Source organism: Astatotilapia calliptera, chromosome 14 (assembly GCF_900246225.1).
Source record: "Astatotilapia calliptera chromosome 14, fAstCal1.2, whole genome shotgun sequence".
Taxonomy (NCBI): Eukaryota; Metazoa; Chordata; class Actinopteri; order Cichliformes; family Cichlidae; genus Astatotilapia; species Astatotilapia calliptera.
Window position 1 is genome coordinate 24,867,073 of NC_039315.1, and position 25,237 is coordinate 24,892,309.

A 25,237-nucleotide genomic window follows, 5' to 3' on the forward strand; every position below is an offset into this window, starting at 1 on the left:
ATCCTGATGTGGCACACCTGTGAGGTGGGATGGATTATCTCAATATGGCAGATGTGCCCACTACCACACATTTGGACTGATTTGTGACCACTGTTTGGGAGGGATGGTTATATTGTGTATCTGGAATGAATTTTAGGTCTCTACGTCCATCCCATGGGGAATGGGAGCAGTAACAAAGGTGTTGCGTTTATATTTTTGTTGAGTGTAGAACATACACACATGCAGCTGTGTAAATTGGACAACAAAAAGAAACATTTGCATCCCTTTGTAAAACCTCACAGAGCTTTTTGCTTCCTGCCTTTAGCCTTAAAGATAAAGATACGCAACAAAATGGAGCAGGATGTTCGGTTAAAATTAATAATTTCTCAAACCCTCATGAGTCCCACGAGGATGTGTTCAGGAACATCAGTCTTTTTCTTCCCAGCAGGAGGACGACATTTATTGCTGTGGTAAAATGTCTTTTTACAGCTGTTTGATAAGCTGTGACTTGGCAGCGACGTTTCATCAAGCACAAACAGTGTTTTCACATGCACACTTTAACTGCTCACTGCAGGTCAAATTTTCCCATCGATTACCTTTTTTAACCTTCGAAAAAATATTCACTACAACATGTTCTCCAATACTTCATGAAGAAAAATACAGAATTACCATTATTTACAAAGCAAAGGACAAAAACAATGAAATTGAGGATAAGAAACAAGAACAGGAGAAAAGATGCACAGAAATTCAGAGTAAAATCCAAGCAATGGTGAGCAAAAATACCAATTTGAAAGGACTATATAACAAAGCACAGTAAACACTGAAATGCAAGAGGAGAAGTGACGACAAGAGAAAAAACAAACTATCCAGTCTACACTTCAAGAACTGCAGAGGAGACATCAAGAGTTGCTGGGCATCCAAGACAAAGTACAACAAACAAACCACAACATGCATGAGGATAAGAAAGTTCAAGAAGAAAAATATAAAGAGCTGCAAGAGAAACAGTAAGAACTCCAAGAAAAGCATGAAAAAGTCACGAAAAATTAAAGGGCTGGAGAAAATTTGAGTTACAACACAAAGAACTTATTATTGAGATGACAAATCTCATAGCACAGAACAAAAGTCTACAGGAAAAGTGCCTGAAAAAGAAGAAGCACTTCAGGTTTTCCAGAAGAAGGACTCTGCTGCTTCTTCACTTCAGCCTGGACAAGAGAAACCTCATCTTCCTCCAACAGGAGCAAACTTTACAATAAATGATGCAAATAAATTCACCGTGCTTCAGGATTTATTCAATGCTAATCGGGTTTAGAAACATTACTGATGGTACTGAATGTAATATATGCAGAATGATTGAGATTGTGGAATTAATTCATAATTATTCTGTAGCGTGTGGGTCTGTGAAACACGTATCATGTGCATAAGAAAACCCCAAACACACAAAAAGGAAGGATCATCTTCAGAAAGCCTGGAGAACTATTGCTCATTGCGGTTCAAGACTTTTGCACTGCACTGTACACAGCAGTGTGAATATAATTCAAGGTTAACATTCACTGATGTCACTGGTGCGTATTTAGAATTAAAAACATGCTTAGATACTGGTCCCCAGTTACAAGTCTGTTTGCAATCAATCGCAAAGAATATTATATTTCTTCAGGGAAACTGAAGAAAGCAAACAGTTTACTGTGGTGCACAAATAATAGTTTTCCTGTGTTTCTTTCCATGTCCGTGTCCTCTTCTCTTCGACTGCTTTTGCATGAAACGGATCGTTCTCATTCTGTACTTTTGTGGTTTATTTTTAAGCTAATTCCATCTGACCCGCTGCCCTCTTTCTTGCCATAAAAACTGCTCACGCCTCTGCATGCTTGCATGTGCCCAACCTTAATTTGACTTTGTGGCCACGCATGTGGAACGTGCACATCCATCTAACACAGGGATGAATGCAGAGACAGAGATGACGGAGGCGAGGTTTGCAATCTGACGCGACCTGACATATGGAGATAGAATGCTACAGGGAGAATCAGCCTTAAGGACATGTTGCATGATGAGTTAGGTGAGAAGGATCAGGCAAATATGTTCAAGTCTAAGACTTTATTGCATGATAAAGGGTGTGTGTGGAGATGATGACAGAGAAACAGGGGCTGACATGTAGGTATCTGAGCAGTTCCTCACTGTTGTCAATTACAATGGTAGCTGTAGGCCAGTTTGGCACGTCAACTGTCTGAACATGTTTTGTAAATTTGCTTGAATATTTATCAAAACTGGGTATATTTATTTTTGTATCTTGGTATCATATTTCTTGCTTTAATCTTTTTTTTTTTTTACCTGGAAATCAAATGAAGTGCTTCTCGAATAAAAGTACAAAGTGCCTTAAGTGTAATATTGAGTAAACGTTACGTCAGTTAATTCAGGAATAATTGTGTTAGTCTTGATAAAAATTCATCTTGCTTTGCTTAAAAAAGTGCCAGTGTTAAAAAACAAAACCAAACAAGTTATATTCATTCATAAATAATGTTATTATTACTAATGCTGCCGATTTTGTTATTAAGTAAGTATTATAAGAAAGTGCAATAGAGAATATTTTTCAGTTTTATTAATTTAAATCCCGATGCATAAATATAACAGCTGATTTTAACTGCTGTGTGGTTTGCATGTTCTAAACAAGTTGTTAAACACTGCATGGGTGTGCCACAGATTTGTGCTCTACTTGAACGAATGTCGCTGGTTAGAAATAACAATGAGCACAAGGGAGTGATTAATCTGTTTCGTGTGTGGCAGACAGTCAGCCGAGGTCAAGACTGAGGTCCAGATGGGACGTCTGAGTCGACCCTCCTTTCACTGTCCGCTTGACGCTGACTAAAATGCCCACAGACGCTGTTTTGTGGGAGTTTATGGGCGTCTCTGTGCATCCTGAATCCTTTTAGTCTCAACTTGTATCTTCACATCTCCAGAGCATGTTGGACCCTCGATTCACTCTTGATATTTAAGAGCAAAAAAATAATAATCTGTGTGTAAAAGCCATCGCCATGACAACTCCCCAACCTTTGACGCACACCTCAATCAGACATCCACACCTGTTTTGCTTCTGTGGCACTATCTGGTTGCTTTGGAAACACACATATCTGAGGACAGTCCACAGCTGTGGAATGTTTTTTTGATCTTGCTGTGCATTCTGACCAGCCAAGGGCAGCTTGTTCTCTCATTTGCAAACAAAGTGACTTACAGACTTTTAGGATACTTTTATCACCTTCCTTTCATCCAAAAATAACGCTAATTTATAATACACTGTGCATGCAAACTCTGCTCCTTGTGTGGATTAACTTTTATTAATCTGATTTATGACTCACGCTACTGGCTATGTATCATCTGTCAGCATTTGTCAGTGCATCACAGAGAGCTTCACAAACCTCCGCCTATATCTCAGGATGAGTCGTTTGGAAGAGGTGTTGGGAAGAGTCCTGCTGCTTTCTGATTGGCAGGAGACACCGAGCTCGTCCTTTCATCAGAGGACGAACACATGGCTCATCCAACGCAGACGCAGGCCCGGTTAAAAGGATGGATTAGTTGGAAGAGAGGGTTAGATGAAAGATGGGATAGGACGCATGGAGCACGAGAGGAAAGATGAAAGAGTGGTTGGTGAAATGAGTGAAGGTCAAGAGAGAAAGAGCAAAGGATTGATGTGATTGATGTGAAACAGCTTGTTTTCATAAGGATGATGCACGCTGGCTGCCCTGTGTATGTGTGTGCCCGCATGTGTGCATTAAAGCCAGTGTGTGTGCATTATGTCATATGTCTGTGTGGTTATTGGCAGTAGTATAGCGACTGCTCTCAGGATGCCCCGTTTCCCACGAGTTCTCTGACACAGAAACAGATTTTTTTCTGTCTTTTTTTTCCACCCTCACCACACTCTGCTGTTTATCACATGCTAGATAAAAATCAGCCACAGCCCTTTGAGAAAGAAGACTTTTTTTTCTTTCCTCTTCCCTTTTCAAATTCAAAAGAAATCTCACTCTTTTGTAAGCACACACCACAAAAATAAATGCATTTCCCTAATGTTGCAAGTGTCTGCTTTCCTGTGACCGGTTGCCAAGAACAACACCACTCTGAGTCAGCATTTCAGTTTTGGTGTTGCGATTCACCACATCCTCCACTGACTGCCACCTGTCCTGCTTCAGGCCCGATCGGCAGCAAACCGTGCGCAGTTTTGGTCACTCGAATATTTTCCTGGTCTGCTTCACTTTTACGAGGCATTCCTGAACTGTGTGACACATCTAATTACGCAGGGGAACGAAATGTGGCCACGAAGGACGGGCGAAGATTAATGTGATTCCATCAGTCATCCAGCTGAAGCCTGCAAACATGTGACGGCTCTGATCTGAATGCTACGTGCTGTCAGGCTGTGATTGCGCATGCCACATCTGCTGTGGTTACTTTGATTAAATCTTGCACAACCAGGAAGCTTTTTCACCTCGTTTCAAGTTCGTGCAGGGTTTACCGATAGTGACATAACTCGGTCCACTCAGTGGGAAAAACTATTAAGGGATTTTGTTGTTTTTATTCTGAACCCATCTCCCCTCCCCTGGAGGAACTTTCCTGGAATCCTCATGTTGTGATCGTAACCTGCTTCTGACACATCTACTGATAATATGTGATAATAGATTCTTCTGACTCTCACTTTGTTTCCATGTGCAAACTGTGTGCACCACATGCCTGTAGCCACAAATGTGCCCAAAGTCCTCCAGCGCTCTCACGGAGCACTGTGGACTTGACTGCACTTTGAAGCCTGCAAAGTCACAAAGAAAACACCACCGACCACCATTTTACTCTCTCTCTCTCTCTCAGTCATCCTTCTCTCCCTCAAAGGCCCTTTTCACCTCAGAGGAAAAAGAGTCAGGAACAGGAGACCGGGAGATAAAGAATAGAAAGAACGGAAACAGCAGTTGAGAGTAAGATATTGTGAGATAGATATCATGTCATCTCTGACCTTGAAAACACAAAGGGAGGGAGAGTGAGAGGGTCAAGGCATAGTAGTTTGTAAAGTATGAATTGTATTATGCTGTAGCTGAATAGAAAGAATGCAGGAGGTCTGTTCCAAATCATCGGTAGATGCCCGGGAAGAAAAGAAGGTTAAGAAAAAAAAAGAGCAAGCGAGAGAGAGAATGGGATGGAGATGTGTGAGTGTGATAGAAGGTACAAAGAGCGGGAGGCTGATAACTGGAGCCAGACAGCTGCGAGTGTTACTCTCATTATGTGTCTGTATTTGTGCTTCTGTCTGTGACTAACATTCGCATACTTTCACTGGCTGCTATCACATTCACACCTTACGTGTCACCCTGAACTCATCTCTCCGCCATGGATTTAATGTGGTTGTCTGGCATTAGCTGCCGTTACTGTGTTGCCTTTGCTTTTCTTTTCTTTTTTTTTTTATATAGTTTTAGACGTACATCTCAGGGGGAAAGCTGCCATTTTTGCAGGGTCAGAGCTGTTAGTCCCCAAGCATTGGCTTGACAAATAATCAGAAAGGTCAGGCTAAAGCCACACTTTTAAAACTTTGCTGAAATTACAGTTGGTTTAGGCCTGCACATTCTCATTCAGGTGTCTGTGCGAAGCATTTAGACATATTTCATGTTGCTTTTAGAGCTTGAACTGTTACTAAAAAGCAATCAAATCACTCATGAAATGCAGATTACAGAACTTATAGAGTGAGGAGCTGCTCCGGCTGTGAATCCACTTTTGTTGAAATGTACAAATAATTCCAAAGTGTTTGTCAGGGGAAAAAAACAAAATCTGTCTCACTGGAAGTGAAAACAGGCCGCCTCCCTCTGAGCTCAGACATGCAGGCCTTCTCAGTCTATATCCTCGTTGCGTGTGTTTGCAAGGTCACAGGGCTAGACGGCCGAAAACATACTGGCACGCACGCATACACCCAAACACATTAACTGATCATACCGCCAGAGAGGGGATTAGACTGAGAAGCCGGCAGGGTTAGGGGGGTTAGGGTAAAGTATGTGTGTGTCTGTGTATGTGTATGCATGGAAGGTAGGAGTATCACACACTGTCATGGCACGCACTATTAGAATTAAAGCCGATTTACTTTCTCGAGAAGAGGCAGCAGCTGCCCATAGAACAAGAGGTGATCTAAAAAACACCATCTAAATTTTTTTTTTACATTAAAATCACAACATAGCAACTCAATTTAGTTGCAAACTGACAGACAGCAGCACTTTTTTGAGCTCGAAGAGTTACAATATGCTTGAACTTTTGCTGATCCCAGAGGGAGGATTCATTGTTAAGCTTGGCTTCTTCCACATGGAGATTCAAGTCAAGGAGTGCGCAGAATAGCAGCTGTATTGATTTGGCATCTTGCTCAAGTACTCTACAGTGACACTCGAGATTGTAAAAAAACATACCCAGGGAATATGGATTTCCTTCTGGCTGAATGTGAACTGTGGGTATGGGAGTTAATGCTTGCTATATTAGATCTATGCTCATAAATTGGTCATAAATGTATTTACTCAACAAATGGTGGAAATGATCACCTGTGCCATGTGCTTTTCGTCTCCAGAGAGCAGAAGAGACGGAGTGAGGAGCAGCTGTCCCAGCTAGAAGACTCTGAAAAGGAACACAGAGGAAAGCTCCTCAGGTTTGCTCCTCTTTCTGTTTCTCCACGCTCCAACTTTCCCACAACCACAACTCTCATCCCACTCATTCTTCTCCAATTATTCTCTTCCTGTGCTCCATCTCCTTCCTCCCAAAGAGAGGTGGCTGTATAACTGTTGGCCCTTGGATCATTTGTGGAGATCTTAGGCTCCATAAAGTGCCGGCGACACAGCCAAAGCTCGTGTGAGGCTGGCACGACAGATGGAAGCACTTCTTAGTTGCCGGGGAATCACGTTTCACACACACACACACGCGCATCCGTAGACATACTGTACTGTAGCTATGCCGAGGTAAAGCAGTAGTCCGTCACACTAACACACATGTGTGTCACACTCACACAACCCACATGTGTATACCCACAAGGCCTCTCATCTTTCCATGCAGGCGATAAATGTAGGGTGTGTATTTTTTCACATGGTATTTGCTGGTATTCCCGTTCTAAGATGCTGGCAGCCTGATGCGTTCAATTACACCGTCGATTTATTTCCCCTCCCACACTGAAGCCTCTGATCTAACCCTCTGGCTCCTATACGGCTCAACATAAAGCGGTGCTCCGCTAGGGGAGGTGGAAGCTATTTTAGAAGGATGAGAGATTGAAGAAACATCCCCCCATACCTGAAAATGTAACAGGAGACAGCAATTTACTAAACTGCCCCAAAAATGGAGACCATAGGTACCAAAAGACAATGTTTATCTGGTCAAAACACTTTGGCTTCTGCAGGGAAACCAATGAGTGCCTGCTTTCTAACGCTGCAGGTACTGATTTCGAAATTGAACTTCAATCTGTGAATCTGTCCAGTTACGCTTGCTTCACGTAGTTTGAAATAGGTTTATTTGAATGTCCCTGCAATTTCCTTTAATATGTTCCTTTAAAGCAGATAAAAGCAAGAACAGACAAGAGAATCCATATCTTTCTGTGTTTGACACCACTTTAGAGCTCTGTTTTTCTTTGCCAGCCCATCTCATTCTCTGTTTTCTCAAAAACACTTGATCCTGCTTGTCTGCCTCCTAATAAAGCATCGAGATCTGTGACCAACGTAGATAGTGCACCTGCCCGTTCATTATTTTTCTCCTGTGTTTTTTCATGAATGAACAGTCAAGTAAATTTGGTACTCTGGACCAGAGATGGATACGGTAATCTGATTACTTTTTTCAAGTAACCAGTAAAGCAATGGATTACTATTGCAAAAAAGTAATTGGATTACTGTTACTCTCCCGTAAGCAAGCTGTGTTACTGCGTTGCTAAACCGTGATTTTGTTTGTGAGAGTGTCTCATGACAATGACGTACGAGCGTGCGACGTCCGTGACAACAACAGACGTGTGTAGAACAACAATGGATAATCTGGAGTGTGGGGGAGAGTACGACCATGCAGTGCTTAAAGCTTGAAAGTACTGACATTACTTTGAGTTTGATTCTGTGAAAGGTGACAAAAACATTAGTGTCTGCTTTTTAACTGTCTGCGGGAAGAAAACTTCTTTTTACAGCAAAAGATTTAACTTCAAATCTGAGCGAGCACCGAGCACGCTGCTACGGGAATGTGAAATTCACAGAGAGACACCCGGATCTCCCCACTGACATGACCGCTCCTGCTTAACAGGTGAAGATGGATTTAACAGTGACAGGACTTAGTGCTGTTGAATCTTTGATTTTATTTATTTTTTCTGTGTTTTACTTGCATCTATTTGAAAGAGCGAGTGTAAACACAAAAAAGTATTTTATTTTATATGCTGGAGAATGCAGAAAATAGGTTTAAATGGTAAACAAATTTCCCCCAGTCAGAGAATGTTGCATATAATTGAATTTTTGCTTGATGCAATGTGCATAAAGTTAAAAGATTAAAACTAATAAAGGAGGAAACATCATTTTCTAATTGGTGCATGGAAACGTTCTTACCCTGCACAAAGGACAAGGAAGACGTGATCTGTCAGCCCCGAATAGAAACTCCTCATATGAAATTGAAAAAAAAAAACCTGACTCTCCAGCACCCATAGCACAGTGCCAAGAAATTAGACTCGGAGTGATGACATCTGGCAATGATTGAAGTCCTTTTTAATGGAAGATAATAACATTTAAGATATGATAAGAGGTAATGGAATATGTACGTTTGCAGTTATGTGGGCGTTGCACCAGTCTCTTGAGTTGAAGACAGAGCTGAGTGTGAAGCTCATCAATCTACGTCCCCACCTGCACCCATGGTCACGAGCCAAAAGAATGGGATCGTGGATACAAGTGGCGCAAATGAGCTTCCTCCATAGCGTGGCTATGCTTTCCCTCAGCTGTAGTATTTATTTCCTTTACATGCCTGCTTTTGTAGTCATGAACACAGTGTTTTAGACAGCTGTATATACTGTCCAAAAGGCAATAATAATAATCAGATTGATTATTGTTGTTATTAGTAGCAGTAGTAGTAGTAGGCTTAGACTTGTGTTTAAATTCCAGCCGCTGGTATTTGTTCGTACGCACAAAAAGGTAACTTATAAATTTGTTCCTAAAGTACGAACAAATTCATAGCCAAAAATATTGATAAATCGTAGATTTGTGTATACACACTGTTAGTAAATGAGGCCCAATGAACTTTAAAAGTCCCAGTTTTTTTTCACCTGCTGGATTCCTGACTTTTGGAAGTCTGATAAGGTTGGAGAATGAACGGCTTCTCTCTTATCTAACAGACTGTCCTTGGTGCTTACACAGACCGGTTGACCTGTCAGTACAGAGTTGAAAAGCAAACCTTGCCATGTGTGCACGCTCATCTTATGTGTCTTTTTCATAGGTTACAAGTGGAGCTGGAGGAGAAACATGAGAGGTGGTTGTCATGCCAACAGAGATGTGATGCAATGCAGAAGCAGCTGTTGTCTTGCAGTCAGAGAGAGGAGCAGATGAACCGGAAGTACTTTGCAGCTGCAGAGGAAGTGACACAACTAAGGAGAGCTCTGGAGAATACAGAGCAGGAAACAAGAGAGCTGAAGAAAGAAAGGTGATGACCGTGACTTCTGTTCTATTCTGTAGTTCATCATTTTGCAGCATAGGTGCTAACTTTGATCTATAAAAGTGCTGCCAGTGAAACAAACAGCAGTAATTTAATCTTATCAGAGTTTGTAACAGAGACACATGTGGAGAAAATGCAACCAATTTTAGGAGTTACAGATACACAAAAAATTAAGACAATTGTGGGACAGGGGCGTGAGAAGGAGACATGGGGCCCCATAGCTCGGATGGTATACTGTCGCATTTTTCATCTTCACACCTGTAAAGTTTCATGACTCACACAGACACAGATTCACCCTCTCTGTGGCTGCTGGTGAAATGTCGTGAAACAAAAGCCCTTTATTTTTTTCTTGCTGCAGACAACTTAACCACCTCCACCGACCTCCAGCGACCCATGAAAGGACTCGCAGTTCTCTGGTCTTTCTCACCCTTTTCACATTACAGACTTTTGCTACACATCTGCAGCATCTGTCTTATCACCACTCCTTCTGTGCTTCCACTTAGAGCGCTACCTGGGTCCAGCTTTATCCCCTGTTGACGCACACCCACAGGCACACATTCCTCTCTACAGTATGTGCTGCACATTATCCCCTTCCAGCACTTTTATTGCCTGATTTGAGCAGAAACACTCGTCGTAGTTCTGTGCTCAGCGTCCTCTTTAGAGCAAGTATCATTCACCCAAACGCACGTGTATCCATCTATCCAACTCATTTATTTTATCTAACATTCACATGGATGCCTTGAAAGTAACTTGAGGTTCACTCTGGCCCAAGGAGAGATTGACCATCTGATTGGTAGATAGCCTGCTGTACCACATGAGCCACAGGCTGTGCTTGCTAGTTTACTAGTTTACTATGTAATAATCCTTGGTCTGCTTGTAAGGATTCAAATAATCTTTAATATATATCACTTTTCTATTCTTACTGACCGCTCAGAGCAGCCTACACTACATGTAGTAGTACAGTAGAGGAACTATAGGTACTTTATTTATGCTTTATGGTATATGCAAAGCCATTTAGTGAGCATATGTGAAAAAGGACTAAAAAACAAGATTGAAAGTAAAAGTGGCAGCTGTGTAATAAAGACAGCCAAATTACTGCTACTACTCAGTCGCAGCAGCAAGGATAATTCACCCCATCATCTCTACGTTAACTCGGAACGGCAGCTCTTTAAATAGCTGCCGATGAAAAGCAGTTGTGAAGTGACAGTGAAAGGGCAATCTTAACAGCTGGCAGGCAAAATTTTCCCCAGGCCAGAGTAAGATTGAGGGAGTGGTGAAATTGCAGGGATGGACAAGAAGGTCAGTACAGAGGGACGGTGAAGAGAGCAGAAGGAGGCAGGAAAAAGGAGAACAAATTATGGAGAAAGTGAGGATAGAAAGTAGGAAAGGAGAGTGAAAGAGAGAGGGAGGTAGAAGGCTAGGAGTGTTTCAGGGAGGAGGGATGGAGACTGTGACTGTGGTTTCGGTGGTTACTTCACACACTGTCTGGCTTTCGCATGCACACAGCATGGGTCACAGGGGCCGCACACAATCTACACACTCACTCATACACTCACACACACACGAAACTTGACAGCGTGCCTTTGATTCAGTCTAACTGACACAAAGTTTAAAACAGAGAGACGGAGCGGAGAGGAAAAGTGGAGGGAGAAGGAGGAAAGAAAAAGTGGCAGAAAGCGGGTTCAGAGTGAAAGATTTAAAAGTCAAGAGAGGTCAGGAGTATCCGTGTGCTTCCTCATCCAAAAATGGGTGAGGGCTTGTTTCCAGTGGTTTCAAGCTGCAGAGTTTTCGTGACAAATATGAACTCGAGAGCAAACTCGTTCTAGCCCCACAGAGAAGCAGTTTTAATGCCTCTGGCTTTTCTTATATAGGCTAATAAAAGAATAGAGGAGATTTATTTCAACCACACATCTAAGATATCGCCTTCATCTGTGTTTACCCTTCTCTCTCGCTGTCGTTTTTTTTTAAGCTCGTCTCTTGGTGTACTCTTGATCTTCTCACTGTTTTCTTGGGTGGAAAGTATTATATCATCCTTGTCTGGTTCTTGACTTTTATTATGGCTCTCCCTCCTTTTTTTTTATTAACAGTTCATAAATTGCTATTGCTGTAAATTTATGTCAATTTTTTCTTTACAAGGCAGCCCATTTGTGCTTTGAAAGCTCGAAAGCTTTGAAAGTGTGTGTGAGTGTGGGAAGATTCTCGCCTTTGAAATCTTCATCATCTTTCCAGGTGGAGAGTGGTGTCCCTGAGGATGTATTATGTCAGCAGAGATTTGTGTTAGCTGTTGATCCGCTTTGTTTATTCACAAACACGCAAAAAAAAGGGGAAAAAAAGTGGAAATTGCCTTTGTGATGTGCGGACAGTTTAATTTCTTTGTCTGTGTGTGTGCACACAGATTTTATCAGCAGAAGTAGGCAAATAGAGTGTGCCTTTTGATGAGGCAGCACCCGCTGCACACAGCCACTCACACACACACACACACACACACGCACACACACACACACACACACACACACACACACACACACACACACACACACACACACACACACACACACACACACACACTCTGCACAAAAACACATTTGCCTGTCCTTAAAAGCAGCCTGGCGTGTGAGTGAACGAGAGAGTGTTCCCGGATTTTCCCATCATTCCTCCCTGTAATCCCCCGAGACCTCCTTCTGAGGGCTGAACTTGCACGCTCACGCTTCCCAGGGGGTCACACATGCCAACACACACACACACACGCACTCACTGCAAATTTAAAAGGTCTGATACACTGCATAGCTGCGGGGGTCTACTTATTTGATAATCAGAGGGGAATTATATCTGACTGTGAAACACATGCACACGCTGTTGAAAACACTCACATAAAGGCATACACAAATATTGTATGCATCAGCAGTTTCTCACATATTAAGTCTTCAGCTTCATGAAACTGTCAGATCCTAACTTGGAGGGTTCTTCGTCTTCACCAGCTAAACTGAAAAACATCTGCAGGCTCTGTGCTTTAGAAAACACACATACTCAGAACAGGCAAGAAAAAGTCCTTTTCTCAATATACTGAGTGTGCAATGAAATGTACTTCTCTAAGCAGTTGAATGCAAGCAGCATGGACAAATGACACCAATCCTTGCTTCTCAGTCAGTTATCAGTCAGCGAACATTTAAACTGACACCAGGAATATGCTTTGATTAGATTAACAGTATTTAAGCTGTTTGAAATATGACTGCCTAGTCACTGCTGCCCAGAGCGCTGCAGCGACGCTGAAACGACCAACTGATGGATCATTTGCTAGAAATATAACTTAATCTGCACTTGGTTTCCTAATTTATTGGACAAACACACAGTTTTTCTCTCTGTTCAATTATGATGTGACTGAATGCTGACCTTTAGCAGTCCTTTCATTTTTCATGTGGAGGCTTAAAGATAATTGAAGTCTAGGACCAATTTTCATCACCGAATGCTGTGTTTCCTACCTTGAGATGCTCTTCTAGACTTTTACAGCAACAACCTTCAGCTGCTCTCTTAATTCAGTTTTGTACTTAATAATTGAAAAGCTGCTCTACTGAGGGGAGATCAGGTGACTGACTTGGCCATTGGCATGTCTTTGCCTTGAGAAACTCTTGGGTTGCTTTTGCACCATGATTTGAGTCATTATTCATTCATACTGTGAAGTCCTGCCCAGTCAGTTTTGCAGCATTTGGCTGAACCTGAGCAGAGAGTACAGCCCTGTACACTTCACACTTCCTTCTGCTCTTTCTATCAGCACTCATATCATCAATAAACACTGGTGACCCGATTCAGGCTCTTTTAGATGTTTGGTAAAGTCTAATCTGACCTTTTTGTAATTGAGTGTAATCAGTGGTTTGCACCTTGTAAATTTCTCTTTCCTGTAAACTCTGACAGTGACATTCCTGCCTCCTCGTGCACCGTATTGACTTTGCTAGAAGTTGTGAAGTTGTTTTTCTTACTCATGGAAATAATTTTGTCATCATCCACTTTAGTCTTCTGGTCTTTTAGGCCTTTTGGTGATGCTGAGCTTCACAGAGAATTCATTCTTTTTAAAAAATGAACCTGATTGTTGTTTTTTCCTAAAGTTTCTGTCTGACAGGTTTATTTAGTTTTTTCAGCCTAATGATAGCCTCACTTGCACTGACATCTCTTTGGGTCTCGGTGAGATGCTCTAAAATACTGATTCAACACTTTGAATTATCTAAAGATATTTTATCTGCATCATTCGTCATGAAATACCACGGCCATGAAACTGTGTCAGATGTCCAGTTACCTTTGACCCTTTGACAGTGTATAAAAGATGACTGTAATTCCTAAACACTCAGCATTTTTGTAAACCGCACTTCAGCCACAGTCCTTATTTTTTGGTTTAATATCCACTGTGGTGGTGTACAGAGGCAAAACAGCAAAACTCTGTTTTTGTCCAACAAATAATGGACCTGACTGTAATTAGCTCTCACCATTGTTTCGACAACAAAGGCTTTCTACTGATCAAAGATTTATATGATTACATTTATGTAATTATTGACCCAAACCAAGAGGCTGTTGAGCTCTGGGTTCTTCTTAGGAATTAAAGTGCCTCAGTGGGTGTTGTATGTGGATTACAAATATCTTATTCTTAACATTTGTGACTTTACACAGTTCAGTTCAATAAGGAGAAATCATTAGAAGGAACTGAACAGGATTTATTGATTTACAGAATTCAGTTGTGCTGTTTGGCGATTACACTCCGATGGCCCATCACAGCAGAATGAAATCTCCTACACGCACCCAAGAGTCTGCATCTATTTTTATGCTTCATTGTATGTGTGTGTGTGTGGGGGGGTGGTGAGTAGGCTGATGCGATTAGCCAGACCCAGTGGAGTGAATAATATTGTGTCTGGCCCGAGCAGGAAGAGATGGAATATAGCTGTTGCTCTTTATTATTATACTGTAGTTCGTCTACTCCACAATCAGATATGCACAGAGTCATCTGTGTGCGTGCTTCTACGCACACCCATCGTACAAGACTGTTCCTTGCCCGATGATGCCTCTTACATGCATGAGACACTTTGTTAATCTCTGTTACACATGCATGAGTTCTCATGCCACTTTGTGTGTGTGTGTGTGTGTGTGTGTGTGTGTGTGTGTGTGTGTGTGTGTGTGTGTGTGTGTGTTTGAGTGTATGTGAATGTGCGACAGCATGCTTGATGTTATTGATATGATTTATGTTTTATGCCATTTTGACCAGTGTTTTGAATTTTCGTGCATTTTTGATCGTTCTGTGTTATTTTTGAGTTCTCTTGTATCCTATGGTTCCTAGGTTATTCTGGTCAGCATGGTTTATTAGATTTCCCCTCACGTCGCCCTCTGTGTATCTGTGAGTTCTTGTGCCTCGTTTCCCTTCCTGTTTTATTCTATGTTTCCCCAGCCCGTCATGTCTGTGCTCTCCCTTCTGCTCCTCCGTGTTCTCTCTCCCCCTCCAGCCTGCGTCTCAGTGTACTTCCTGTTTTACTTTGATAGTCTCGATAATCAGTGTAGGTCGTGTTGTGTTTGGTCCTGCCCCGTCTAGTTATGATTATTCGTGTCAGCTGCGTTCCTTGTGTTCTCCCACGTCCCTCGTTATCTTTCTGTGTGTTTATGTCCGCGTCTCCCTCAGTCCTTTGTCGCGTCTCCTTGTGTGCCTCCCCGTGTGATTAGTTATGTATTTTCCCTGTTTAGATTTGTACCGTTTTGCCTTTTTTCCCAGCAATAAAGCTGCGTTTTTGAGTTCAAGTCCCGCTCCTGTGAGTTTTGCATTTGGGTCCTCACCTTCCTGCACACAGCCAGTTAATGACAATTCAATATTCATATGTGTCTACAGGATCTCTGCTTTTTGTTTGGTATTAGTTTCTAAGCCTTAATGTTGCTCCGGGTTCCCTCAGTGAGCCTTTTCTACAAATTACTCTGTATAAACATTTGCAAGAAAAAAAAAAGAAGGGAAAAAAAGCTCAGCTTGTCTCACTGTGGCCTTGAATTTATGCTCCTTCACATCTTATCAGGCAGACCAGCTGCTAAAGTGACATATAATATTTGGACACAAGATCAACAAATCAATGAGGTTTACCCTTTCTAGCTGACTCCGCTTTATCTCCCACACTGTCTTTCTTTCTTAGACTTCACACAGACAATTTTTGAGCTTTTATGTCTTTAGCATGTCTGTGGTATGTGGGCTGTAGGTGGTTTATGTGTGTATTTTGTTTTTTCATTTACGCAGTGGGCAGGGGAGTCTTTGTTAAAGTCAAAAGCAGCCAGGGACTGTGAGTGCATTATTTGGTCTCAGACAGTTGGTCAAATTTTTGTCACTACAGTCTGGTTTTACAAACAGATGGCTGCTATTTCTGCTGTATCGAGTAAGGAAAGGAGTTATCTTGTCCTAGGGCTGCAGTTGAACTGATGATATGTTGTCTCCCCCACAGTGGATGCTTGTTTAATGTTGCCCTATTTACATAAAAGGGAGAAAAATTGTATCACATGTGCAGTAGATTGTTTTTATTGCAAGGCAGGATATTTTTAATGAGTGAACTGTGCGTGTTTGCAGGGATGTTATGCTAGAATCTCATGGCAGAGCCCTTAATATGATGAAGGAAGACTTCACTAAGCAGCTGGCCACAAAGGTAAGTCTTTATCAGTATGAACAATAAATCTTTAAATACTGATACACAGCAATAAAGAATATGTTACTAAGCCAGTTTGTGTAGTCATTCAGTTTTTTGGGGTTTTTTAAGCAGATTTTTATTTATTCCACCGTTTATTTTCCAAAAATGCCCCATTTGTCTCCTTTCAAATGCTTGCACTGCACAGCACCCTGAGCAGCCTGGCATCTTAAGATCATTTTGACGTGGTCAAGCATTTACATGAACACGGTGCAGCTGAATTACGTGGAAGAAAGATTAATACCAGTCCTATAAAATAAACACCATCCTAGACGCATTGTCAGCAGCAGATGACTAGCGGTGTAATTTGTACAATGCATTGTTTTAATTTTGTATGCTGAAATGAGTGCATCAGTTTACCGATGTCAGACATTCAGTTCCCGAGTGCTGAAGTAAACAAACGTTTAGGAGAGCGTCCAAGCTGTTGTCACAGTTCAGAGGAGTCTAATAGGGAGAATCCTGACTCACACAATGTGGACAACATTACAAGACACCAGGACCACCAGTCTGTTTAACACCAGATAAATTGAACACACAAACACACACGCACACAAAACCAATCTGCCTTTTATTAGTCAAACAGTACACTGTCTGCCTGTCTGGCGGCAAAAGTCACTGAGGTTTTGCTGTGTGTCACAACAAAGAGGCCATTTCACCAGAAAAAAGAAGGAAATTAAGCTGCTTTCTGTCTCGCTTCTTTCTTTTTTGCTTATGCTGATTAATGTTTATATGAGAAAATACGGATGCTTTGCTCGAGAGCCATAACAAGCAAGATATTTGTGGACAAGAATTCAAAGAAGCATGTTTGACTTGACGTATGCACATCTCCATCACTACCTCAGGTCTTCTACACCCTTAAAACACATTTAACCCCAGAAATCGCATTATAGAAATCTTAGTCTTGAAGAAATCTGCTTGCAGCAATCAGAGAGAAACAGTATGACAGAACTGACTAAACAGGTTGCCATACTCTAAAGTTATATTAAAAGCGATTTATAATGCTGCTGAAGTGTTCTCTCTGTTCAGTCCATAAAGACTCCGCCCTCCCGTCAGCCATTTCTCTCGTTAGAGCCATCTGTCTGTCTGTCAGAGGCACATCTGTTAAGGAGCTGAACGGAGAGTGCACGGACAATCTGTTTTCGCTAGGCTGACTAACAGCAGAAAATTACTAGACAAAAATAGTTTTCACGTAGGCTCGGCAGGAAGAAATCAGTGTTGTTGTTATGTATTGATTAACCGATCTTACAGCAAAGGCCTGCGGTGAAACCAAAAAGCTTGTAAAGTTGCAGGTTGCCTTTGGAGAGCCTTGTTCAGTCATTACAGAGCATGTTGAAAAGGTGTTTATTCAGAAAACCACTCAAGATAGACAATTGGCAATTGACTGGCAAGCAGTTTCAAGGCAAGGTGAGGCCTGTTCCCTGATTATTTTATGAAAAATAAAGCAGGTATAATATCTATACTTGACTCAAAGTGTTACATTTTTTAATAGCTTTTCAGCTAACCCTGTCAGAGAGAGAAAAAGCTTTAGAAGGGACTAAATCAACAATCTGGTTTATTCTTAAAATGAATTAATGCACTGAGCAGCTCAGCAACATCAAGAAGGTCAGAAAGACCACAGAAGATGACTAAAGTGCATGATGACAGAATTATTTCCGTTATTAAGAAAAACAGCTGCAAACCAAATCAAGAACACACCTAAAAGAGGTAGTAGTGTCATTGCCACCGTCTGTAATCAACAGACACCCTGTGAATGAAAATACAGCGAGTTTACAGCAAGGTGCAAACCACTGGTTAGACTTAAGAGCAAGAGGGCCAGATTAGACTTTACTAGAAAACATCTGAAAGAGGCTGCACAGCTCTGGGAAACATTCTTTGTACCGATGAAACCAAGATGAGGTCAAACAGCAAAGAATGGAAAAGAAGAAAAACATCGTATCATCTGTCAAACATGATGGAGTCATGTTATGTGCCCCTGCCAGTAGAACTGGGTCACTAGTGTTTATTGATAATGCGAGTGCTAATAGGATAATTTCTGAAGTATACTCTCCACTCAGATTCAGCCAAATGCCGCAAAACTGACAGACAGTGCTTCACAGTACAAGTAATATGATGACTCAAAGCATACTGCAAAAACAACCCACGAGTTTCTCAACATAAGGAAATGGTTTCTGATCTTAACCCATCAAGCGTGGCTTTTAAGTTACTCAGCGTGGCTGCAGTACAGTCCTGACATCAGGACATCAGGACACAGTCATTGACTGGCCAAAGATTAACCTTCCAAGTATTAAAAACAATCCCTATATTTAAAACTATATTACTTTGTCTAATTAATTTTGAACCCTTGAACATGGGGGGCTGTGTATAAAAATGTCTTAAGAAATTAATAAAGTCTTAATGCAAATTCCCAAACCCCTAGAATTAAAGCTAAAAGCCTCCACTTCAATCATATATAGATTATTTGACTTTAATCTATTGTGGTGTACAAACCACCAGCTGTATCTAGGCTGTCAATTTAAAATTAATCATTTAAAATAATTACAGAATTGCTTTAGGCATTGTACTCCTAAGCCTGGACAAGTGCCGGGCACAAATATAACACTGGAACACACACAGCACAAATACACATAGATGTGAAGACATTGACACATACTTTATTTGGACTAAAATACTTACGAACACACACAAACACACACATCCATATGGGTTATTGTTCATTCTGGGCTTCCTGATTTCACATGAATTTATACCCATGAAAAGGAAGCGGCCACTCTGGTGCGCTTTTTAAATACAAACGACAGCTGTGTACATACACACACACATACACTCGCTCACAAAAGGATATACACATACAAACCATCCATGCTCTTCACACGTACATTCAGCCAGCAAAGAGGAAGTGGTGTTTTCTCATTTCATCCAACACACGCAATCTTAGTCTCTCATACAGTTCAACAAACCAAAACCATAATATGCATGCACGCACAAGGTCAAATACACACATTTTCACACGCCAATCTGCCCTTTATTTTCGTCTCTGACACCCACAGGCACTATTTTTCTTGCACTTGAAGGCAAAAATGCACAAAGACACATGCACCAGATAAACACATACAAAATCACAATGGTCCCAGTCCCGGGCGCTGGTGCACACTTTGTCTGATCTCTTTGCTGGTGGAAAGAAAACAAGGTGGCCTTGGCCAAGCCGGGCTAAAAATATGTTGCATGCAACTTTGGCCCCCGCTCTGAAAGCTGGTGTTTTATGTCCCAACAGTTCTTTTTTGGACTGCAACAGCATTGTGACAAGGCCAGTCACACTGCTATCATTGTAACACACTCTAACAAAGCGTTCCTCTCACATAGTGTGAAAGGAGTTAGGACATTGTTTCTGTTTTGAGCTTGCATCACCACTGAGCTGCAACACAGCATGGAACAATACAGCGTTTGTCAAAGTGTTTTATAAGATATTAGAAATTTAGTAGTAAAGAGGCAAATAAGAATCAAGGGAAACCACAGAGGAATTAAACACAACTTTGTGTGGGGTTTGGTGGCCAGACATCTTGATGTTGTATAAATATTTTTTACCCAGCTGTTTGATAACACCACTTTTATTATTTTCTGTGTGTCTCGAGCTTTTTCTTTCTTTTTTTTTTTTGCACTGACAAAGCTGACAAAGCCTTGTGTGACGTTCCTCCTTCCTGTTTATATGATGAAGAACGCCACACTTGGTCTGAATCAGAGACCAGCCTGAGGATGTTCTTTGTCTCAATGACAAAGTCTCTTTCTGTTTTAATTAGCTTTGCTGTTGTGCAAGTGCAGTCCTGTTGTCATTATTGTATGCAAGAATAAACATATGTAGGCTGGTCTTGTGTAAATGTTTTTGTGTGTGTGTGTTTGGCTTTAATTCTGTAGCTGACTGCTGCCCTAGAAGAGCAAAGATCCCAGAGTTCATTGCACCTGAGGGAGCAGATGGAGAAGCTTCGCCGGGAGATGGACCTAGAGCTGACAGTGGACAGGGAGAAGAGCCAGTTCATGCTTCTACAGTGTCAGCAAGACAGGTCCCAGCTTCAGCAGAAGGTGCATAGGTGTTAGGTGAACATGAGTGTTGTACACATCAAATTCCATTACATAAATAGGAGCAAAATGCATGCAGTTCTTAAAGCCTTTGTTCACAATATCAAGCTTTTGTGGTTGTCCTTTTCAATTTTGCCCCCCTTTATATCTCATCTTTCATTCACTGTATTATGAGAAAGAAATCTGAACAGATGGCAAGCAGACAGATTATTCTGAAATTGCAGATAAGAGGACAGAGCATGTGCTTCGCCGAGTACATCCATTCTTGTGTTCTCTTTTGTAATTTGCCATCTGTCAACTTTTTCCTTTCTCTTTTGGCCATTTTACTTCCCTGTGTGTCTGTCTTTGTTTGTTTTCTCTCTGCGACTTTGTGGCCTCTAGAAATGTAAGACCAGGATCTGCTTGCACCAGCTTTTTGTAAAACTTTCAGTTTCTGGGTAAAGTTCTTCCTGAGTTCTTTGTGAGTAGTAACTCTTTTCAAAGTAGGGAATTTAGTACTCACTATGCATCAAATTCAAGTTTTCACAGGACTTGGTAGCTTGTAGAACAAATTTTAGCAATAATAACTTGAAGTAATCTGTATGACTTCATCAGTCTCTCACGTCATTGTGGAGGAATTTTGGTCCAGTCTTCTTTTCAGTTCTTTGAGGTTTGCTGGCATTTGTTTATGCACAGCTCTCTTAAGGTCCCTCACCAGCATTTCAGTCAGGCTGAGGCCTGGACTTTGACTGGGCCATTGCAACACCTTGATTATTTTCTTTTTCAGTCATCCTGCTGTAGAGTTGCTGCTGTCCATGGGATCTTTGTCCTGTTTATGACCCAGTTTCAGCCAAACTTTAGCTCAGACAGACGGCCTCACATTTGACTCTAGAATACTTTGGTATACAGAGGAGTTTGTGATTGACTAAGACAGGGGACCAGTTCCTGTGGTCGTCACGTCTCCACTACTCTTCTTGATAGTTGATATGAGGTGTTTGTGCTGATATGTTCGCTCTGTGTTTGTTTTTCTCCAAACGAGGTGCTGTGCATTATGGCCAAACATCTCCACTTTGGTCTCATATGTCCAAAGGACATTGTTGACATTCACGTCTCGAGATTTGTTTGGATGAACTTTGTAAAAGTAAGCGGTGGCGCCATGCTCTTTTTAGAGAGAAGAGGCTTTCTCCTGGCAATACTTCCAAACAAGCCATGGTCGTTCATCTTTTCAAGTGTATTTGATTATTGGCACCTGGCTGTTACGTTCCCTCTTAGGTCCCAGTCAGTCAAGTCTACAAACCGGTTCACTGAGAAATAATGTGTATTCCCTAACCAGTCAGCAAGTGGTTGTTGGAAGTTGCTGACTTTGACGTGGTAAAAACGTCCTTGCAGCTGCTTTGGTCACTAGCAGATTATCTGCTGACTTGTCTGCAAACACACGCCAACTACTTACCCTAGCAAGAGTTAAACTTGAAGAAGTGTGACACAAACCAGAAACAGAGAAACTTGGCCTTTAAAGTAAAAGGTGTGCCTTTTGAAATTTGTTGTTTGCAGATTTAAGGCACAACTTTTACTTTGAAAGTGAATGACTGCTTGGTCAGTAGTTGGCGAGTATTAGCAGACACTCTCCTGCGCAAACTTTGGGCGAGTGCAGTAAGCCGCTGGTAATTGCATAAATGTTTTCAGTGCAGTGGTATTTACCTCTTTGCAACCAATTTTACCTAGTGACTGCCGGGAACGTCCAACAACCACTCATCAGCTTGTCACTGACTGATCTCTAGGCCTTTGAGGATGAGGCTTTTGCAGTTGATTTCACAGCAACTGCTGGTAAACACTTACAAACCATCTGAGAATATGGTTTTTGTTTACCAAGGTCTCTAGGCCTGTGTGACTCAGGCTGTAAATCATGAAAAGAATTAAGGGTATACTTCGTTTTTCACACAGTGCTTCTGAATTTTGTCTTATTTTTGTAAATAAATACTGATGTGGTGTAATAGATCATGTGTTGTTGTCTGAGGTTTTGTATTTAAATTTACCTCATTTTAAGGACCTGATAGCTTATGTAAAACCTTAGAAAGATGGTGTACTTTCTTTTTGACATGGCCTTAATTGACTGCAAAAATTTGAAGAAAATATTTGCAGACATTTGTGCATTAATTAGTAATTAATTCTTAATCTAGTCAAGTTATAGTAACAGTGTGACTAAACGAATGTTTCAAAGTAGTGGTAACTTTTTTCTAGTGTGGGCTGAAAAGAAGCAAATTAACCACTAAATTTGGGAACTTGTAGAAGTTCCTCTAGCTGTTTATGAGGCTTGCATAACAATAAGGAGTAAAAATAAAGAGTCTTAAAGCATTTCTGTATTGGGACTGTATCAGTTCCTTAATAGCTTGTAGGACGTCTTCATTGAATAGCTCGCTTCAGTTCATGCCACAGCTTGCATGTCATTTTCATGCAAGTCTCAGTTAGTCTTTGAAAACATGAGTTTTCTTCATTGTGACGTTGATTTACTTTTGCGATGGTTGTTATAGGTGATTGACTGCAGAACACTCACCTGTTGTGTTACGTCTCCCTTTTTTTCCCTTCCTGGTGGCCCTCAATTAATACCATCTGTACCACGCCGGACAGTGAAATTTATGGAGATGGATATACTGCTTGTCCACATATTTTAGAAAAAGTATCAAAAATGCAATTCCAACCTCTATGTAGCATTGGACATAGGCACAAACATATCCAACAGTGTGTGCTGCAGCCCCTGTGAGTCAATCACAAGTAGGAACCAGGTCTGTCTGAATTGTTGATAAGTTGTTTTTAGACCAAGAAGACAGTGTACAATGTTAAACTGTATTACAGAATATCTAGGGCACACTGAGGAAGCATAAATCCACCTCTTAATTTTTTTTTTTTAAAAACCAAATTTTCCATATAAAGCTTGATACCTGACTGTTAATGTTGGAAAGGAAAGATTCTGTTGATTTTCTGTGTCAGATTTTAAATCCAGATGTTGGATATGTGATAACAGTAGATGATGACGTGCGGGTTAGCAGGTTTCCCACACCCAAAATATATATCCGCCCACATTTAAACTGCTGATGGTAGGAGACAACAATAAAAGAGAAAGCAAAACACAAACCAGTGTCAAGATCACAAATTTGACAAGCAGTGAATATGCCCAGTGTAGTAAAATGCTAAATTCCCCCCTCAAGCCCTTCAGCTCCTACTGTGTCTGTCACTGCTAATTCCCTTCCTGCCCACTTCTGGAACAAAGTCTAGACGAGGTCAAAGAAAACATGTTGTCCCCAATATATGAAGCAGAAACGCTTGAAGCTTTTGCATTTTTATGTCACCTCGATTTCCCCGTAGTCCCTGAAAGACATTTTAATGAGTCCGTTTGAAATCCACAAAATGCCAGACAGCATCATTTAAAGAGATCCACATCTCAAAACCGTCCTGTCCTGTTTAAACAGTCTTTTGTTTACTATAAGTAACTGTTTTTATTCATGGATTAAAACATGTCTTCTTTTGCAGTTGGAGAAGAGTGAAATGAAACTGCGGGAACTGCAAGAGGTACTGCAGCAAGAGTGGAGGAGCAGGGAGGACAAGAGGAGAACCCAATGTGAGGAGAGGAGGAGAAAAGAGGAGGAGACACACCGACAGGCGATGGCGAATCTGGTCCAGGCTAAAGCAGCGATAAAGCTAATGACTGAGAAGAATGCTGAACTACAGGAAGAGGTGTGCGCATGGTTTGTCTAACCATGGGTGGAACCGTGGAAGGTTTCTCAGTTTTTTTGTTCTTCAGGTGAATTTAAAACAGAAAGTGTGCATTTGCAAACAAAGACATTTGCCTTAGCTTCACTTGTTCGTGTGCAATCCCTATTCACACAGGGCCGGATCGCATTAATTAAGCGCATATTTACGTTAGCTTGATCACAGCCAGAGGCAGTGAGCGAGAAAGTTTAAGATGAAGAGAGAGCGAGAGAAGCGAGAGACAGACAGAGTTCATATTTGCTTTGGCAGCAGAGCGCGCAGTGTTGGATTTCTGTGCCAGTACGTTTCAAAATGGAGTCGAATTAAATTGCGAAGCAGCACATAAAGAGATGGAAGCGGCGCAAAGAGGAAGCAGGATGGGGCGTGCATATAAAAAGTTCAAATGGAGGAATGAATAAAAGAAGGCCAGTGTGTGCACGTGTTTGAGGGAATGAATGAACGATAGCGCGGGAGCAAACTTTATGAACAAGAACAAAGACGGGACAGGAAAGAGAGCTTCCTGTAGTGATGAGCTTGACTTTGCCAAACATTCTGTGTGTGTGTGTGTGTGTGTGTGTGTGTGTGTGTGTGTGTGTGTGTGTGTGTGTGTGTGTGTGTGTGTGTGTGTGACTTTATTTTTTATATGTTTTTGGTAGCTTTGGTATCTGTGTGTTATTCTTTTCTGTCTGTAAACACCATAGCTGAGAGTTCTGAGTGAATTCTGATGAAACTTTGTGGGGGTGGGGTCCTGTTAATAGTCCACCAAAATTTGCAAAAAGGTCTTAAAGGTCAACTTCATGATTTACTGGCCAAAATTGACAATAACATTGATTCTTACAGTGTGGTCTATATTGTCATAGATAGTAATGTATACAGATTTAAAATATTTGATATCTGACCTCCAAGGTTCATAGATCGATCTGATGGTCAAAGTGATAATAAAGCCATATAGAGATTTTTAAAATTATGTTTCTTGACCTCTGACCTCTTCTTCAAGGTCAAATAAGGTCAAATTTTCATACTTTTAAAAATCTGCTGCCTTATTTTGTATTGGCAACATTTAGGAAATGATACTGTTACATGGGTATTCTAAATATCACATTATAGCTGACCTCTGACCTCAATTTTAC

At 41.2% G+C, this 25,237-nt stretch overlaps 1 protein-coding gene across 3 annotated transcripts in view; it reads left to right on the forward strand.

Moving 5' to 3' along the window:
• Positions 1-25,237, forward strand: part of lekr1 (Leucine-, glutamate- and lysine-rich protein 1) — a 105,270-nt gene that overhangs the window by 71,995 nt on the left and 8,038 nt on the right. For all 3 annotated transcript variants that reach the window (XR_003274389.1, XM_026191515.1, XM_026191514.1), the window contains 5 exons: positions 6,542-6,619; positions 9,409-9,612; positions 16,199-16,274; positions 20,223-20,387; positions 23,889-24,092. Coding sequence is in view for 2 of the 3 variants with exons in the window: in XM_026191515.1 (XP_026047300.1) it covers positions 6,542-6,619; positions 9,409-9,612; positions 16,199-16,274; positions 20,223-20,387; positions 23,889-24,092 (727 nt within the window). In the remaining variant the exon portion in view is untranslated. The remainder of the gene's footprint in view (positions 1-6,541; positions 6,620-9,408; positions 9,613-16,198; positions 16,275-20,222; positions 20,388-23,888; positions 24,093-25,237) is intronic.